At 31.4% G+C, this 21,126-nt stretch overlaps 1 protein-coding gene across 8 annotated transcripts in view; it reads right to left on the bottom strand.

Moving 5' to 3' along the window:
- LOC134714532 (ankyrin repeat and death domain-containing protein 1A-like) overlaps nucleotides 1-21,126 on the bottom strand; it is a 57,783-nt gene that overhangs the window by 967 nt on the left and 35,690 nt on the right. For all 8 annotated transcript variants that reach the window (XM_063575842.1, XM_063575844.1, XM_063575843.1 and 5 more), the window contains 13 exons: nucleotides 17,482-17,585; nucleotides 17,025-17,123; nucleotides 14,072-14,170; nucleotides 12,801-12,905; nucleotides 12,384-12,482; nucleotides 10,986-11,084; nucleotides 8,036-8,134; nucleotides 7,459-7,557; nucleotides 6,611-6,709; nucleotides 5,315-5,413; nucleotides 4,595-4,690; nucleotides 1,349-1,547; nucleotides 441-569 (listed from right to left, as the gene is read on the bottom strand). In XM_063575842.1, coding sequence (XP_063431912.1) covers nucleotides 441-569; nucleotides 1,349-1,547; nucleotides 4,595-4,690; nucleotides 5,315-5,413; nucleotides 6,611-6,709; nucleotides 7,459-7,557; nucleotides 8,036-8,134; nucleotides 10,986-11,084; nucleotides 12,384-12,482; nucleotides 12,801-12,905; nucleotides 14,072-14,170; nucleotides 17,025-17,123; nucleotides 17,482-17,585 — 1,425 coding nt within the window. The remainder of the gene's footprint in view (nucleotides 1-440; nucleotides 570-1,348; nucleotides 1,548-4,594; nucleotides 4,691-5,314; nucleotides 5,414-6,610; nucleotides 6,710-7,458; nucleotides 7,558-8,035; nucleotides 8,135-10,985; nucleotides 11,085-12,383; nucleotides 12,483-12,800; nucleotides 12,906-14,071; nucleotides 14,171-17,024; nucleotides 17,124-17,481; nucleotides 17,586-21,126) is intronic.

Here is a 21,126-nt window from a genome sequence, read left to right on the forward strand (position 1 = left end):
TAAAATAAAATAAAACTTTACAAGCATAAAATTAATAAAATTCAATTGCATTAATATAACAATAATTTAGACTATGAACCCCAATAGAAGGACCAGCATTCAAACAAGGTATGACTTCTGCTACATATAGAAATTTTGCCAAGATGATAACAAGATAATTTTTTCGAACGTTACTGATGAGTCTTTTGTAGGCGAAACGCGCGTCTGGGCGTAAATACAAAATTGAATCTTGGTATCTATGATGAGTTTATTTATACATGCCTTAAGGATACAATTCGAACTAAATTCTTCCACATAATCATTAACGAAAACATTTGGAATTGAATATATCAAAGGATATATATATCCAGTTGTAAATAGTAAAGTACTATCATTCCAATAAATCACAGATATCTTGATTTTAGTGTAAATGAAAGACGATTACAATTTTCTCAACTTACCTGCTAAACCACGGCGATCTATGGCGACTAATGCTTCAAATAAAAGTTTGATAACATTTTCATCTTTCCGCACTCCATGAAGCCAAATCATTAAAAGTCGAAAACCATGTTCTCTGTGACTATTTGTACCTATGAATGATAGATTAGGTTAATGAAAAAATATTCAGTAAAAAAAAAGATATTTTTTAACATACCCTTTTTACGGTATAAATGGACAAATTTGATGTAGGCAAATGTCACATCTGATTGTAATTCAAATGTAAGAATAATAACACATTGTTTTAAAGGATAGTGAATATTTAAACGAGATCAAACACATAAAATGATTCAGTTCCAGTAGGGAGTATTTATTTTCCTTGTAGATATTTACAAGGCCGGAAAGCCAGTATTTACTGTTCACGTATTACGACTGATATATGTAAGGGACACCATTGCAAAGTATTTATCAAGTCAAGCACCATGTTCTGAACGTGTTGACGTAAATTATTTATTGATTTTGTTCTCAATTTAATGAAGTGTACAGCTTGTTTTAATTCAACTGTTTAATGCTTTTATGGGGTATATACTTATATATCTATACTATTAAAGACAGGAATATCATTAAATGTATTTTCATATTGTGTGTCTTCTAAGCATTTTCTTTATTTTTACAACAATTGTTCATCATTTTGTTTTATGGAAATCACTTACAAGATATAAAATAAGGGTCAACATTAAAATAAAGACAGAAGACAGATCCCGGACAAGATATATAACACCGTAGCATAAAAGAAATGGTTCAGCATGCTTTGAAATTATGCATTAAACGATGAGACACAATGAGTTTATAAGTTTCATAAATGTATACACTTTGTAAACCATAAACCTTACTGTGTCTGTTGTGGTACTGATGCAATTTAAAGACATACCAGTGTACTGATGTTCAATACATCTTATATGATCTGAAGTGAACTTCCAGTGAACGGCCAATTTTTTCCAGTCGCCTGCTTTTAATTGTTTTGTAGCAAGTTTCCATAAAATGTCTTTCATTTGCGTTGATGATGGATGTTTTGGTGTCCTCAGGTACTGGTGTGGGTCAACATAATCCAACTCCTGTTCCATGTATTCCTGTATTAACGTATATGATGTTAAAGTACTATGAAAGTTATTTACTATTTTACAGCTCTTCATATATTAGTTATCTATATTAAATGAACATGAGAAGGAATATCTATATGTTTACTGGCCACAGGCATTTTACTATATGATCTTTATACAATTCATGCGTAGGTAATTTGTTGTGTTTTGTGTTGTCCTTTAGGTATGGTTTAAAACGATAATGACAATTATGTGAAAACTGGGAAAATCTACTCACCCTCATGCCAATGAACATTTTGGACATGCTGTGTTATATCATTTACTCATAACAGATCATTCATTGTGTTCCTTTTTTAAGAATACGTGAAAATTCTTATAAATAGTTACCTTAGTTAAGGGAAATCGAAACGAAGTGTCAGATCTAATTAATGTCCTACAGATGATATTAAGCTTAAACCTTTGTAAACAGCTTTCTATAAGGAATTTCCCTTCATATAACCAACAAATCGTCAAGACAATATTTTGTGAGATCAATACAAAGGGCAATGTTAAAAGCATTTTTTTTTATATGGAGAACAAAACCCACAAAAATGGATAAAAGATGAATAGTTTAAAATAAGGTAGTAGTATCCTGCATGGTGATCATAGCAAATACATTTCTGATAGTAAAAACAGTTTTTAATAAATACACAGTAAACCGACATAAGTTTACAAATGTTAAAATTTCGAACATCGATAAAGAAAAGACAAATAAAAGTAACAAGCTAGTAACATTGTCCCAAAAGGAACGAGATCATGTGCGTCAATATTGTTATTGTTATGCTATGCGTCCATCATCTGCCATAATCAACATGTCTTTAAAGAACACAAATCATAATACAGAACAGACGACCCTACTTGTATCTAAAGATTTTAGAAACCGATATCGTTAATATGTTGTGACACCAACACACGGTTTCATCTACCCAATTTGCGATGATAAAACTTAAGTAGTCTAGATATTTAAAAGACAACACTGAAATATAACACATTGGTATTACAGAGTTCTTTGATTTCTTGCTTGCTTGCTTGATCCATTAGGGTTTTTGTTAACGTTTTATGCGGATTTCAGTTCTATTTACCGTGTTGAACAGTCAGTTTATATTGGCAGAAGAACTCGGGGTACTATGAGAGAACCATCGTCATTCGGGAGGGGGGAAATGTTATCCTGATCAACTCTGATAAGAATTCAGCATGCCTAGTTCAAACAGTAGCTTTTATTCTGCTATACATGTAGCAACGAAAACATTCAAATTTATAATATCACTGAATTGACAGTGGAAAAAACACAAAGGAAATATTAAGAGAAGAAAAAGCAGATAAGAGTCTGGTATAAAGTTAATTGATGTTATATTCAAATGTTCTTACCAGAAAATCATTTTCTGAACTAGAGTTATCTATCGTTTATCATGTTCTCGAGAAATAAATATTTTTATGTAAAATATTTTTTAAGATCGATCATACTTAAATAAAACAAATTAAAGCAAATATAGACAAAGGACCTAGTATATAGAGTTAAATGCACACTCTTGCCTTTAATACAGATCCTTCTATAGCTCGTTATAGATACCAAACTTAAAAATGTGTACGCCAGACGCGCATCTCGTCTAGAATAGACTCATCAGTCAAATAAAGTCCAAAGTTGAAGTGCATTGAAAATCCAAAATTCGAAGAGTTATTGCATAATAAAAAAAAGGTAAGATTTTCCTCGCAAATATCTTTAGTATTTCGCAAAAAAAAACACAAAGTTTGGTAAACAATGATTTATTTTAATGACATATAAATGATAATTCAGGTCAACATAGAATCTAGCTAACAGCGGCTTGTGATACCTTCGGACATCATACTCTTTAAGGAAGAGAGAGAACGATGATGCACCTACTAAGTACAATGAAATATAAAAATCAGGACTGATGCCAACTATTGTCGAATTCTGCGATGGACCTTTTTTGTCGAAACCGCGCGTCTGGCGTATATACAAATGTTAAGTTCTGGTATCTATGATGAGTTTATTTACAACCACTGGGTCGATGCCACTGCTGGTGGAGATTTATTTCCCCGAGGGTATCACAAGCCCAGTAGTCACCACTTTTTTTGTGCTGACATGAATTGTCATTGATATGTTAATATTTATAAATTTACTGTTTACAAAATTTTGATTTTTTTTAAATACTACGGCTTTTCTACCTCAGGCATAGATTACCTTAGCTGTATTTGGCAACACTTTAAGGAATTTTGGTCCTCAAAGCTCTTCAATTTCGTACTTTTTTGGACTTTTTAACCTTTTTGGATTCGAGCGTCACTGATGAGTCTTTTGTAGACGAAACGCGCGTCTGACGTATATACAAATTTTATTCCTGGTATATATGATGGGTTTATTTACAACCACTGGGTCGATGCCACTGCTGGGGGATATTTATTTCCCCGAGGGTATCACAAGCCCAGTAGTCAGCACTTTTTTGTGCGGACATGAATTGTCATTGATATGGTTATATTTATATATTTACTGCTTACAAAATTTTGAATTTTTTGAAATACTAAGGCTTTTCTACCTCGGGCATAGATTACCTTATCTGTATTTGGCAACACTTTAAGGAATTTTGGTCCTCAAAACTCTTCAATTTCGTACTATTTTGGCCTTTTTAACTTTTTTGGATTCGAGCGTCACTGATGAGTCCTTTGTAGACGAAACGCGCGTCTGGCGTATATACAAATTTTATTCCTGGTATCTATGATGAGTTTATTTGTACAATATCTTGAATCCCCCCCATATGTTTTATAGAAGCAAAGCGTTTAAAACAAACAACCATATAACTAGACTGAAATGTAAACTGAACTAGGAAAACATAAAAAGTTTCACAACAAACATTTAAATTTCCGTTTTGTTTAAAAAGTCTTTAAATTTCTAATCCAAACTTGTTTTTTTGTATTATTTAATAAGTGATAGAATATTAGCTACGACTGAAGTTTCTATAAGAACACTATTCAAACAAAAATTTTCAATATGTTCTTCAAACATTTTCAAATCACTAGCTTACCCTTGTAACTGCATAGTATCTTTCAGCTTTGATTATCATATCTACAATCGCAACAAAACTTCCTCTAGATGCCAGTTGAAGCGGTGTTTTTCCCAGCTTTGAATTGAAAAGAAATATTCAGTAAAAATATGTACGTTTTAGTTTTAGTTTCTCGTGTGCTTATATTAAACTGATCGTTTGTTGGTTTGCTAAACGTTCAGTGGAAAATATTTTATGCATATTCATTACGATGCTCGTATGGGACTATAGGTGTTAGTCATTTAAGTTCTTAAAAGTCTACCCTGAACTTGTCTTGTATTTTAATCTATTAATCCTGGATTATCATTTTTTAATTAATCTTATATTTGAATGAAATTCTGAATCTTTTATCTGACACCAAACTATAAATTCGTGGAAATCTGCATTTTTATTGATGATTTTTTACAGTCATTTCTAAATTCGTTTAGAATTTGTTTTTAATAAGTAGTTTTTATAAGATTCCAATTACTTTCACTGTTTGACATACTACTTATCCATTGCATGTATATTCATCAGCATTAACGAAACAATGCTATAAACAAGACATGTTTACAATTGCTATTTAGTTGTACACATTTTGAATTCTAAACTGTTTTTAAAACACCAATAACTGGTGGGTAAAGGATACCTTTTGAAACTGAGCATTGCTTCACCTCATGATTTCTTTTTATTACACCGTTTAATACATACGATTAAAATTACCTTTTCACGCCGGGAAAGATTAGCACCACCAGCCAATAATACTTCAACAGATTCTTGAAAACCATTTTCTACAGCTACATGTATTGCAGTTTGCTGTCGCTGTGAAGACAGAAAAAGAATGTATTACCTGATATTATGATACATAATTGATTCATAATATTGACCAGCAATCAATTTCTAGAATCAATGGTACGAACTATAAATTATCAACTACCAGTGGAAAATACCTCAGATGGGTTAATTTAATCATATCCTTCTGTCGCTAAGTAGATTGTGGGAAACTGGCACTGTTTCCTTTTTATTTACTGCAAATTGCATACAAGTGAGTAGTTTCGCTAGCTTTAAAGCCAAGTTAAATCAACCATTTTTTACATCAGAAAATGTCTTTACAAAGTTATTATCCATTCGTTTGATGTGTTTCAGCTTTAGATTTTACCTTTTGATGAGGGACTCTCCTATTTGAATTTTCCTCAAAGTTCAGTTCTTTTTTTATTTTACTTTTTACAACTATGGTTTTCTATAGAACTAAACATTAATTATCTAATGTTTAAGTCGAACTATACACGCATTCGATCAAGAATCTTGCCATAGAGTATTTTAATCTTCTTTCTTTTTATGTTACGTAATGTGTCATTTTTGTTGTTATCACGGTACAAATTAATATACTACGTAGAATCGCTAACAAGTATATAAACCGGTATTTATACGCATATAATTTAAAAGTAACTGCTACACATTAAGGTAAACTGTTATACAAAATACTGTTACATAAAAGTTATACAAAACTAGATTAATTTTCACTTTTTTCTTATCTTATTCTTTTTTGTGCAGGCGCCATTTAGCATGTAGACACATTTCCATAGGTAAACATTTTTTGATATCAAAACTTACGATTCAAAGTGTGTAAGTTATTTGCATTAAATAAAGGCAACAGAAGTATACATCTGCTCGAAAGTCATAAATCGAATGATAGAAAACAAATAAAACAATAGTTCATGGATGATGATGAGTCTTGTTTTAACAATTCAATAAGTCGGGTAAGTGATACACAAGGCATTACTCTATATTTTTTTTATAAATCTTGCTATCTAGGTCTTATTTGATAACGTCTGTATATATCTACTTGTGTAACCTTGCAAAATGTCATATCAGTGACGTTGATCTAATTTTCGTCGTACACTTGACTCCTGTTCTCTGTATTATACACTGTAATTAAGTGATGTGAGAACAATTAACTATTTTCTCCTGTCAGATACCTCGTATTAGATGCTTCCATTTTGTTCTTGGCATACTTACATTGTTAGCTATGTTGATGTCACAGTTAGCTTGGATCAATATTTCTATAATGTGGCGGGAATTTCCTAAAGTTGCCAAATGTAATGCAGTGTTCCCTTGCTAATGAAATAAATAACAGACACATTTAAGTAAAAATTTGGAAAAAAAAACACTTTAAATGTTACAGTGTAACTTAAAATGTTAGAAATTTCAATACCATACTTTAAAATGTTTAAATTGAATATACATGTATTGTTAAAAAAATTCCAAACACGATTACCAATGTATTCGATTTATGAAAAAAGTACAAAGTTTGAACCAATTAAGAAAATGTGCTGTATTCAAGAATATGAAAAGAAGATATATCATTAATGACAAGGTAATTGGTCTTCATACAAAACTTTACCACAGAGAACAATTATCATTGATATCGATCTATCAATATGTTTGCTAGAAATTATGAAGATAGACAATGACAAACGACGGAAACAAGTAGAATGAGTAGCTTTACTTTTTGTTTTATATTTTATGGATTTATCTTATATTTTAAACATCAAGTAAACTTTAAAGTACAAGCGAAGGAGATTTTATTTTCTTAAAATCGAATTATAAAATATTTTGTATCGTTTCAAAAAACCTTTTACGAATCTTTGTTAAATGATTCATAAATAAATCACAAAGAAGATGAAGGAAAACAACGACGATTTCTTTTGAGTGTCAATTTATATGTCAAACTATCCTATTCAGTGTGGTATTTGGCCTTTTTTACTCTTCGATTCTAGTGTCACTGTTGGAATTTGAAGACGGGACGTGTGGCTGGCGTACAAAATTTCACTCCTGGTATCTATGATAAGTTTAGTATTACTTACAAAATTCTGAGCGTCAATATAAGCACCATTTTTGATTATGGTCATAACTACTTCGTCATGGCCATTTGTTGCTGCAAAATGTAATGGGGTCATTCCTTTCTGAAAAATCACAAAATACGTGTTAAAATATATGCATTAAGAGATCATTTAGGTATGCATATGTAAGGGACTGAGAGATCATTACATTTATGTAAAATAGGAAAACTGTTATTTATCATCGATTGCATGCATGTCTGCAATTACAAAATAGGCAGACGATTCCAAAAGGAATAACAAAAATACATAAATTACAGATATGGCGTTGTCAGTTTGTGTATAAATTTGAAAGTCTCTTTGGTATCTTTCGAATTATTTCAAAAATATTTAGAAATATTTAAAAATAGAGACAAGCACTCTGGATTGTTATAAATTCTATTCAAATCTACTCAAGTATTGCCTTATCTATATAGATACATTTTTTGCGTATTGAAATTGTTGTTTTTTACTTTACTGTTATCGTTAATTTGTAGAAGAATCGAATTATTCACTTTAAATGCATCTAACATATTCCAACTCATTTCCTCTAATCTATACATACTATTGTTTCTGTGTCAGCACCAGCATTAAATTCCAATAATACATCAACAACGTCTGCGTGACCATTATCTGCTGCTACATGTAAGGCGGTTCTACCATCCTAAGAACATAAACATGAATGAAAACAAATCGAAGAAGGTTTAAACATTAAGAAAAAAAGGATTTTATATTTTTTAAACAGTATTTCAATATGGCTTTAATCGAACCACCCTGCATATATACAATTTTAGTTTGGTCACGCCTGCTGAGCATACCAGATTGAACATTTTGAATTTCATGATAAATGGCCGACTAGATTATTATAGTTTCATAGTTTATTAAAGAAAACTCAGCCGCAGAAGACTGCGTAACAGGAGCATATTATACACAATATAAATCACAACATATTTCAATATACATACAGTATACATTTTTAAATTACACATCTTCAGAAATAAATCTTTGTTTATTGCAATTTTAAATCAGACAGGAATCTTTTCTACCTTTTGAATAAAAATTGACAATTGCCTCAATGTGCCAAAAATGTGCACTAACCTTTTTTCCTCTTATCACTGGTTTCAGAATAACTTATAAAAAGCAAAAGTAAAAATCTAGATCTTAATCTTGACATTTGACGTTGAGCTCAACTTCAAGGTTATGTATCAAAAGTTCATAGTTTCTTACAACTTACGGTTGTGAGATTTAGCAACAATCGGTTCACATCAAATATTTAAGGAGAGGTAACTTTTACAAAACGTTCATGGATTAACTCGATGAAAATTGTTATAACAAAGTTGTAACTTGTCATACGATACAGCAGTTTTTTTTGTTGTTGATATCGATAATAGATTCTGAGACTAGTTACTACTATAATCCTCGGTGTCGGAGAAGAGCATTTGAAGGGAAATGGCAAACCTAATCACTATAGGATTAAGCATACGGTCAACCGATACTCGTTACGAGATATCATTTCAAATTTCAAAATGTTGTGTAATTTTTCTGCATTTGTTGTTTGTATTATGCGCAGACACAATAATTTCCGGTTTGAATTGTCCTTGTAGTTTAGGTTTTTTTTGGGGGGTATTTTACTTTTTGGTATCAGTTAACTGTACTTAAATAAAGAGTGTTTCTATTCTGTGAAAATGTTTAACAGCTAGCATGGCATCTTTGTATTGCTTGTGTTTATAGCTACAGGTACCAGCAGCTTGATTTACTTGAAAAGTATCACAACACCATTTCAACTTCCGCAAATCTTAATAGTCTGTTAGATTTATGGAGGTCCACAGGGTATTTTACTTTACAACGGTGATAGAACTTGACAGTTCATCTATTTACAGTAAAATCACTAAGATTATCTTCTTTTGTAATATATAGCTAAGTTAAGAATGCAATAAAACCAAGTCTGTGTGGTTTACGTACTTGAAAATAATTGAATAAACTATAACATAGAAAATATTTAACAAATAGGTATATCTTCTGCTGCTGGTGATTGTGTATGAAAAATAAGAGATAAAATAATGCGCATTCGAAATATCTGAGAAACATAGGAAAATATGGTTTTATAAGAATATATTGGTTTTATTCGTTTTAAAAACATAGTTTGTTCTGTGCTTTATTTTACAAAACAGTACTAATATAACCAATGCTAAAGAGTGGGTTTTTTTATTTGCAAGCACTGGACTAGAACCAATGCTGGTGGATTGGTGTTATCATAAACAACTTAGTCAGAATTTTAATAATAACACGGTTTACAATCAACCTTTCTATAATGATCCGTTTATAAATTATGGATTATTAAAAAAAACGTTCTGATTGTCTAAGGCAAAGCTGGGTCTAGATGAAGTAGGCTAGGCTTTATATCCGGGTAGTTTTTGCTTGCACGGTATGACAAATACAATTATATGAATTTATAATGAATTATTGTCATAAGATGGTGTTGTGTTATTACTTTTACTTTGCCAATTATTTAAAGAGAAAAATATTAGATACAAATATGAATAAAATTATAATCATATGTTGGAGAGTTACGGTTGTTGAAGATGTGCATAAGTTACCCTTCCGGAGCACCTGAGATCACCCCTAGTTTTTGGTGGGGTTCGTGTTGTTTATTCTTTGGTTTTCTGTGTTGTGTCATGTGTACTATTGTTTGTCTGTTTGTCTTTTTCATTTTTAGCCATGGTGTTGTCAGTTTGTTTTAGATTTATGAGTTTGACTGTCCCTTTGGTATCTTTCGTCCCTCTTTTAGGTGTTTAACGCCTGATATATAGAAGCTCTGAACAATTGGTATATGTAAGAGAGCAACGTTGGTATCCGTTTATGTGTACGAAAAATGTGCCTTATTTTTTAAAACTATTGAAATATTTCATTAGCAGGGGATAAACACAGGACAAGAAAGTTTTATTTACAAATGTTTGTTTTTTAGAGCATCACGTACAAACCCTTGATTTAAATGTTAAATTGACCATTTTATGTTAATAGCTATAGGAAGATGTGATGTGAGTGCCAATGAGACAACTCTCCATCCAAATAACAATTTTAAAAAACCCATTATTGGTCCATGTACGACTCTTCAACACGGAGCCTTGGCTCATACCGAACAACAAGCTATAAAGGGCCCCAAAATTACTAGTGTAAAACCATACAAACGGGAAAACCAACGGTCTAATCTATATAAAAAAACGAGAAACAAAAAACACGTATAAATTACATAAACAAACGACAACTAATGTACATCAGATTTCTAAGAACATATAGCAATATAGAGTCTTGTATTCTCTATAATACAAAAATAAACATTAAGATAACTCTAAACATCAGCAGATAAGATTCCTTAATAGTTGTAGACAAAGGGCCATGTGGTAGAGTTATGCTAAATGCTACGATCCCTGAATCCCTCCTTTCTAATCTCTATCAGTACTTAACAAAACTGATGGTTAATTTCTTGTTTTGATAGAGTATAAGTGTCTACTCACAACATCTCTGTCATCTACTAAAGCACCAATCATTAGAAGTCTTTTAACCACGTGGTGGTGACCTTTCCTAGCTGCAACATGTACAGCTGTTTCACCTTCCTAAAATATTTAAATACACCTGTGAATTTGTTGTCAGTCTTGTTACATTTTCTAAATTGTAATGGGCTCATTTCAAGAGACCCTTTATAATTTTAAAAAAAAACGAAAACTGCAAATCGGCATTAAAAATCGGATAAGAGGGAGCCGTTTATGATAGATTGTTGATTGAATGAGAGCAGTAATTTTTAATATAATAATGATCTTAAATAGATACACCAATTTTTATAATACTTAACAAATCCAATGATAAAGATCATCAAAACAAAAAGGTAACGTATAATTGTGTGATTTTGGTTTTTTCAAAATCGATTTTGACTTCTATAATGTATTGATGTTTCAAACGTTCATTGTTTATTTCAAAATGTCTTTAAAAAATCTGAAGCTAAACGTCGCTCTGATAATAATTATTTAATGAAACTAAAAGTATTAATTTCTGGTTGAGGGATTATCTTGTTTTATCAGACATTTTGCTTGCAGTAAATTCGATACTTTTTACATATTTGGCTTGCAGTCCATCAATTTCTGCTCAGTACCTTTTCATATCGTACATGTAAATAACAGCTTCTGAGCAAATACAAATTGACAAAAAGCACCGTAGAAGATAAAGTTAAAAAGTAAACGAAGACTTTATATATATCACTTTATAAATATTGTTTTCTGGCCTCATATGGTAACGTCTATAAATCTACTGTTTGAAAAAGTATGGAATAATCAAAATAATTAGGATTTTCATATCCCATAGCCGTATTTGGCACCATCTTATGAAAATTTGGGTTCTCAATGCTCTTCAACATATGTTTTGTTTGGTTCTCAATGCCCTTCAACATATACGTTTTTGACTTCTGACAATTTGGATCGGAGCGTCACTTATGAGTCTTATGTAGACGAAACGCACGATTGTTGTATAAAATAATAAGCTTGATACCTTTGATAACTATTGTCCCGTATTTAAGGATTTGTTTAAATCATAATGACCGATTTGATCCAAAATTATAGTTAATTTTAGAAAAACGTGAAGAACTGCATCCACTGTAATGTAATAATTTCTACTTTTAATGATGTTCTGCTGAAGCTATGCCACATTATTCTATTGCTGGACGACAATGTCAAACATTCTACGTAAAACAGGATTCCACTTTAAATTTGACTTTGAACTTCACAATTATCACTAGGACAGGAATATGTTGTATTTTCATTATTTCTTTTGTTTGAAAACGTTTGATTTTTCCTTTTATGAATTTTACTTTTAATTCGAGTATTTTGTATTGCTTTAGAAAGACAAACACTGAGTTACTTTACCTTATCTCTTATTGTGACATCACAACGCATGTCAATCAGTCTCATGACAGATTCTATGTGTCCTTCTTCTGCTGCTAAAAATAATGCAGTTCTGTCTGACTGTAAAAAAAAAATATAAAATCATATTCGAGTCTTCCTGAGATATAATTTGAAATTAGGGGTTGTTTTATATATCATTTATCATTAATGGAGTTTTATCGAAAATAATCCTATTTGTTTATTATAAAAAAAAAATTGTTTAGTATGCCATGGTGTTTTCATTATGCAAAACAAAAGGTTCATTTTGCAGGAATTAAAATTCACATTGTGTTTTCCGATTGCATAAGCATTTTCTGAATATTTAATAAATTAAATTCGAAATAAATAATGAACGCAAACCCTACTCTATTGTAAACTATTAAAATGTTATTGCGTTACCTTTTCCATTTCGTCAACTTTAAAGTCTTCAAGAGATTCAAATATAAAATTCATGATATGGACGTGACTGTTCTGTGCAGCACAATGAAGAATTCCCATGCCTTGCTAGAAGTACAATATAAAATTAACAGCAATAAACAAAAATTTAGCAAAATACAGATTCCTCGCTTCTAGTGAGATTATTCACAATTTATCTATTAGACGATGATGGTCTCTAACTAATTGAAGTGACCTGAGGTCACCCTTATCATTTTTTAGTGTGTGTGTTGTGTTTTAGACTGATGTTTGTACGTTGGTTTTTTTCCTGTGTGTTATCATTCTGTTGTCCGTCTTTTATTTCTAAGTCTTTTATCACTATTTTTCATATCCACGTTTGCTTTTTATTTATATTGATAACACTCAATTACAAATTAAGAATTTGATAATATGTGACAATTCTATGAAGACCATAAAAATGACATAGAACATAATAAATTGGGGAAAAAAACGGTCGTAAACAAGGTCATCAAAACAATAAACTGTTCTAGATCATAAAAGTATTACTGTAGAGGAATATAAAGCTTAAACTTCCAATATGACCTAAACCTCTTACTCTGAAAATTCAGTCCTAATTTACTTTCAATATCCTAATCAATGTAAATACAACGGAATTTGATGAGACTGCCATCACGGTGAGAGGATTAGCGCTATAAAACCAGGTTTAATCCACCATTTTCTACATTTGAAAATGCCTGTACCAAGTAAGGAATATGACAGTTCTTGTCCATTCGTTTTTGATGCGTTTTGTTATTTCATTTTGCCATTTGATTATGTACTTTCTGAATTGATTTTCCTCTGAGTTCAGTACTTTTGTGATTTTACTTTTTTCAAACTTAACTGTGTTGTTTCTGGAGGTTTGTTTTGTGTCGTTTGGTTGATGTTCTATTGACGTATTCATATACTTAAAATATTTGAGAAAGTGTAAGCTAATGTCAAAATAATGTTTATCAAGATTACGATATTTCATGAGAAATGTACTTAATAATTTTTTATTTGTTTCCTTTTCTGTACTTTATTATATATAGCGCATTGACCTAATTATATTATATATTATATGTGTATTACGTCAAAACTAATTTTTCTATGTCAGTTTTCAGCTATTTAAATCTTCAGCAGACAGACTAATTTTTTTCCGCTATACAATCATTTTGTTTACTAGTAAATTGACGTAAGCATGCATATTTAAACACAAAAGATATATAAAATTAAGTAATTTTATACGTAGATCGTACCTTATTAGTACATCTGGGGGTAGCACCGCTGTTGATTAAAAATTTCATAGCCTCCAAATGACCAAACCAGGCTGCCCATAAAACTGGTCTCATCCCATACTGTAATTAATAAGAAGTTTTTTTGTACATATTTATGCCGGTGTCCTATAGCCATTCTTCCCCCATGCCAATTTTTCCGGGGGGAAAAACTGGATCGATCCAATATTTCCCCGCGGAAAAATTGGCATGATCCAACTTTTTCCCCTCAACGTTATAGGGGGAAAACAAGGATCAGGCCAATTTTTCCCCTTTGCGGCATGATAAGCTATTTTTTCCCCTTTATAAACTTATAACGTCGGCGACGTCAGTTAGAAATTTTTATCCTAAAAAAAAAATATTATCTTTTTTGATTAGTTTAGCGGTACCAAAGCTTCATCGTATTAATATAAATTGATATGTATTTATATACATCATGTATACATACACACGAAGCACATTCTGATGCAGTGATCACATCCATTCTCAATCGTGAACCCTTGGTATCATTGACCTACTGAATACAACCACTTCTGGTCAGTTTGAAGATTTTGACTTTACATGGTAAATCATTTTGGTACCACAAGGTAAAAGTACCCATCAAAGGCATGGATAGAGAAAAATACTCATCGCCTTTAAGCTTTCATTCAGGAGAAGAAGTCCGATAAGTGTGAAACTTCATCAAACCTAGGGGAGATATGAACCCCCTCTCCAACCAGCATGGGAGACGTGCAGTGGAAACTTGGATCGGAAGTACAGGAACTACCTCTATTATTGTGACTCGCTGTACAAGATCTACAAAAATATTCCACCTGCCCTAAAGGTGTATATATAGGGTCGACCACGATCTAGCACTTATGATACAAATATCCACCGGAGTTACACGGACCTGGTAGTAAGTAATAAAAGGCCACCGTACGGCCTCCAAAAGAAAAAAAACCCATATATAGTCGGCTATAAAATGCTCCGACCATACAAATAAGGGAACAAAACAAACAAATTGATTACAAAATAATTTACAAAAAACCCAAACTCAAACGACATGAACCAACAACAACCACTGTAACCGGTACTACATGTTCCTGGCTTTCGAATGGGCATTGGTGCATAAACAATGTGATGGCCATAAACTCAACCCTCCCCAATGAACCCAACCTAGGACAGCACACCGCAAGAAAAAAAAATATCAGTTGAAATTGGCTTCACTAAAAATGTTGATACGTTGCACAATAATCACTTACATAAAAACAATAGAAACAAAACACCGAAATAAAAGTACTCGCAGTATCTGAAACCTATTTCAAAGCTAGTGAAAATATAGACGGACTAGTGAGCATAGAAAGACTGGTAAACATGTGAAAAGACGGGTGAATATGTAGACAGACTTGTCGACATACAGACAGACATGCAGTTGAGAATGTATAAAAACTAGGGGACACAAAGAAAGACAGATTAGTTGAAACATAGATAGACTGATAAACCTGCAGACAGACTTTTTTTTATGTAAAAGAACTAAAAATTTGTATCTATAAACCTATTTCTAACACTGTTCGGGTTAATTTTCAGACGTGTATATATCTACAGTGATATCTATAATATAGGGGGAAAGATTGGCATGGGGGAAAAGTGACTATATGTATACGTATTGTCAATTTTCCGCGGGGGAAGAATGGCAATGATCCAAACTTTCCACGGGGGAAATATTGGCTCATGCCAGTCTTTCCCCCGGGGGAAAAACTGGCATGGGGGAAGAATGGCTATATAACACCGGTAATATTTATGTTTTGTTTGTCGCCTGACGTCAGAATTGATACACATATAAACAAAACGGAATACGTCTGGAATATTCAATGAACAAGAAATGTAATATATGAGGCGGGAAAGGGGGCATCTTTATAGTGGTATCATGGGAAATGTCAATGAACAAAGGCACTAATCAAAAAAAATAATCGAGAGTAAAATTGAGGGATATGACAAATGAAAGCTTTTGAATGGGATTGTAGACAGTAATATACGGAAAGCGTACAACGCAATAGTAACTTGGATATTTTTTCTAACTTACAGTAATTGACTTTGAAGAGTTACGAGTTTGCATTCAATTTTTTCTAGAAACGCAAAACCAAGCGAACGAACCATTGTGCAACAAACGAACAACGTTAAGACCGCTTCACAACTCCGCGGTTTTAATATTTAATTTGTATCTATTTTTTTCATATACTAAAGGTAGTTCGACGACAACATTGTGGGACCCAATGCTGTGTTTATAATTGATTCAAACATCAAATCCTTGAGCTAAGGCGCTAGATGGTTCGTAGAACATATTTCTTTACCAATCTTGACATACACTATCTTAAAATTTAAAGTTTCTGTGTGGAGTGTGTGATTTTTAGTTTTCCTATTCCTTAGAAATGAAATGCCAAATAAGGTTCTTTCCTTCAAGAGGTCTCAGACAACTTTTGATTATTGAAGATGAAAATTTATTATGAAAAGGCTTTTTGGTTTTAACGCTAGAAATATTTAGTGCACCAATGAAAAGGGAACTGATTAAAGTTATTCACCCACATTTGAGTTTGTTTCAAGGCTACATGATGCGCATAATACATTTCATTTTTGCATTTACTCGGCAATATCAAAGCGAGTTGAAATGCACTTTCAATAAATAATTGAAAAAGTTTCATAGAAGCATAACAAACCAACAAACCCTATATAACCATAAAACAACAACAAAAAATTATCACATATGCAAACATAAATAAAAGATAATAAGTGATTGAAGTTAGGATGATCGATTGATTATTGCTTGTTTTACGTCAACAGCGCCCTAAACACGTTGAAATAAAGTAAAATAATAATGGCATTTACTGCAAAGGGAACGAATATGCTACATATTCCTCAAATTCTTTAAAATGTATCCCGCCCTTTTTTATTTTAGACGTACCTTATCTGTTGCTTCTACGTCTGCCCCGGCGTCAACCAATTTTTCTAAGATGTCTAGGTTACCGTTAGCTGCGGCCCAGTGTAGTGGTGTTCTATCCAACTGAAATATCGTGAAAAATAAACAACTATTGCAGATATTCGCTAATGAAAGTTGAGGGTATGTATTAAGTAAAATGTATAACCACAACAATACTGAGCTCCAAGGAAAATTCAAACAGAAAAGTTATTAAAGATAAACAGTATAATTTTATTCATCAAGTTGAAGACATAGTGGGAAAATATTATAGTTCTTCTTTACTTTAACCAATTTAAGAAATGTAGTCCGCCAAAATATCATATTTGAATTTGGAAAAGTAGCTTTTAAAATGCCAAATAACTATTTTGTAAGGAGGGAACGACTTTAAATGGTCAAATGGACATCTATGCTACAAAATCTTAAAAGTTCAATGAACACTCACATTATTTTTGCAATTGATGTCTACTTTTTCTCTAAGAAGCTTTTTGATTGATTCCAAGTCATTATCTTTGGCAGCACTGTGAAAATTAATTTCACTCTTTGTCACTGGAAAAGAAAATTATATATATTCTGTTAATTCTAAATTCCATGCCTGCGTTTCAGTGGTGTTCACATTGTAAAATAAAATAAAAGCAAGGGGTCTGGGTGGTTGCTTCTCCCAGTAAATAAATAATTCAAGTATAATATTATAAGTGTTTTTGATTACATGTTTACAATGCTAGACTGGTGCTACGCCACTGTCGTTTATAAATGTAAATTCGACATAAAAGTTTTTAAAAATCTATTATAAGTAGTATCCCGTTATTGTTACTGTGTACAAATTTATTCTTAGGGACTATTGATAAACGAAAAATGAATAGACGATGAAATGATGGTCGCCGTTACATAAGTGTGACTATAACATGACGATGATATGTTACATTATGTGTTGCAGTTGCATGCTTTTTATCTAGTATTTGGATCTTTTTATATAATTAAATGTGATAAAATTGTTGATATTACTCTCCCATATATTTTGAAGAGATTAGATTAATATTAATCAATTATTTTTATCCTTAGAAAATAACCTTCATGCTTACTAGAAAAGACGTCAGGATGATTAAAAATTACTAAGAAAACGAATTTGTAAGTTTTGCAGAATTTGTCGATCCGAATTAATGGCAGGTTCAATTCCCATATGCAACAGGCCTCTTACGTATCCCCAATGGGTTGTTGAAAAGACTGTTAAGAACAGAAAACTTAAAGTGAGACACTCTCCAAACAGACTTAGCATACGTCAATTTTCACCAGTTTTAATTAAAATGATCAGATCATAGATTATAAAAGTGTAATTCAAAAATGCAAATGAGAATTGTTTATTTACAAATACGTCATAATGTGAAAGAGATCTATAATATTTCATATTAATATTCTATCTTAATTGCAGCAATATGAAATCCATTTGTATGTGGTATAATAATGCTTTAAGCTAGTGTTTACATTGATGGCATTAGAAAGAAGAGTAATTTCCTATTTTGAAGTGCTGGAGAGAGGCAATTTCTAATATTGATTCGTTTTCAATCCATTCTATATTATTACATAACAGGAACTCGACTAGACTTAAAGAAAAAATTAACAGAACTGACATTCCATTAGATATTTCTAAAGTGCAGCTTATAGGATTTTTCGACATCTGTGGATATTAAAGTCGGTTAATTCACATCTATTCTAGATTTCCGAATTATGCTTAATTTGCGTTTATCCCACATATCGATCTTTTATCTATTGTTGATATGTATCCGGCTTTTAGAAACGAATCCAAAAATCTGTAATTATTTATTCATCGCAAGAGTTCGTATGGGTTTCTGATATCATCCCCTCAATATATACTATAATTACATAACAGAAATACGACAAGACAAATATTAAAAACAAAACAGAACTCATGTTCAATTATACGATAATACTTTCTGCAGCGTAAGGCAAATCTAACCGTTGTTCATTATCATATTTTTTTTTAAAGTAAAATCACGAAAATATTGAACTCCGATAAATACTCAAAACGTAAAGTCCCTATAAAAAAGGCAAAACCAAAAGCTCAAACATTAAATGATAGATAACTATTGTCATATTCCTGACTTGGTACATGCATTTTCTTATGTAGAGGGTGGGTTGAATTTGTTATAATAGCAAGCTAATCCGCTCACTTGTTTGATGGTCGCATAAAATTCCCTTATATTGACAACTATGTGTGAAGAAAAAAACAGAATGAAAAAAATGCAACAAAAATGCCTAACTCCAAGACATATTCATCAAAAGGAAACTTAAAGAAACTGACAAACCCAAACGCTTATTATCGACTGATTAAATTCATATAGTTCCCTCTGCTTAGACTGTTGTCTCGACAAAACATAGAGTGAAAACAAATTTTAATCAGAATCTTCCTAAATAAAGGCTAGTACTTACACTAAATATCTGACTTTAAAGAAAGTTTAAAAAGCTCCGAAGAAAACACAATCTGTCAAATATCAGATCCTCAGATTTTAAATGTTAGGGAAAAGGGTATATCAAACAAAAATGCCAAGCTCTAATGCATATTCAAAAAGGGGAAACTCATAAAAATTGACAAAACCAAACGCTTCCAATCAACGGAACGTGTGAAACATAAATGCCATATTCCTAACTTGGTATAGACATTTTCAGGAGAAAATTACTTTCCTAAAGTGAAGCTGATAGGATGATTTTTTCATCAGTGGGAATGAATGTAGGTAAATTCTTATCTATTCTAGATGTCACAATGTTGTCCAATTTGCGGGTTTATTATACATCTTCTCCTTTTATTTATCGTTGATGTGCAAATTCTGCTTTAAGAAACTAATCTGAAAATCTGTAATTGTTAATTATAAAAAAGAGTTCAAATGGTTGTCTTATATCTTCATTCCATTATATACTATAATAGTTAAATTTAAAAACTTTACTACAAGATTAAAAAAAAATTAAACGGAACTGTCATGTTTTTTTAGAGTGAAGCTGATATTTGTTGTTTTACGAATAGTATATATGACCTTTGTTCTTAAACATAGGTTCTTTTTCAACCTCCACTGATTTTGATTTTCTTTCCAAACAAAGACTTATACTTTACTTTATGCTTATTTTAAAGAAAGTTTTAAGCTGAGAGGATTTATCAAATTGTCCAATATCATATCTGTGATTTTCAAAATATTGAGAAAAAAGTATTAACAACAATACCGAACTCCAAGGCATAAAAACGGATCAAGTGAGAAAAACCTGCATCATTCCTGAATTGAGAAAGGCATTTAACGAAGGAAATTGCATTTTTAAAGTGAAGCTAATAGAATCTTGCACCAGTTGAAATGAATGTCGGTTAATTCATAACTATTTTACATTTCAAAATGTTCATCAATATAGGTTTATTACACACATGTAATTCTTTATTTATCGATGATGTGCAAATCCAGCTTTTAGAATTTAATCTAACAATCTGCAATCATCGCAAGATGTCATTTGAATTTCTTTTTTTACATTTTCCTCAATAAATACTATTACATAAGACGAATATTTAACGAATATCTAACTAACTGACATTCAATTATAGAATATAAAGTATTTCTATACCAGAAAAGCTGATATTGTTTTTTACTAATGGCATTTAACCGTTGTCCATAAACATGTCTTTTTTCAATCTTGACTGATTAAAATAAGACCTTTCACTCTGTTTAGACATCTTTGTCTAAACAAAGCAGTGTAAGTTTTAATTTCAATTAGATTGGATAGTCTTCCAAACTAAAGACTAATAGCTGTATATCTGACTTTGAAGAAAGTCTTCAAAAGCTACATGAAGAGTAATCAATAAATAGTAGTTGAATATTATATTCCTGATTTTCCAGTATCTAGTTTAAACATTATTTATTAATGAAAATTTCAAGAATAAAATATTGCAATGTTACATGAAGTTCGAATATAGAATTCGAAAACAAATTTGGAAAAACAATCCGTCTTCCAAGTATCTAAATTTGATCGGTTTAGATTATAGATAATCCAAACAAAAAACGCATAGGCCAAACGATATATATAGTCTTTTTTTCAT

The sequence above is a fragment of the Mytilus trossulus genome, chromosome 4 (genome assembly GCF_036588685.1).
Source record: "Mytilus trossulus isolate FHL-02 chromosome 4, PNRI_Mtr1.1.1.hap1, whole genome shotgun sequence".
Lineage (NCBI taxonomy): Eukaryota > Metazoa > Mollusca > Bivalvia > Mytilida > Mytilidae > Mytilus > Mytilus trossulus.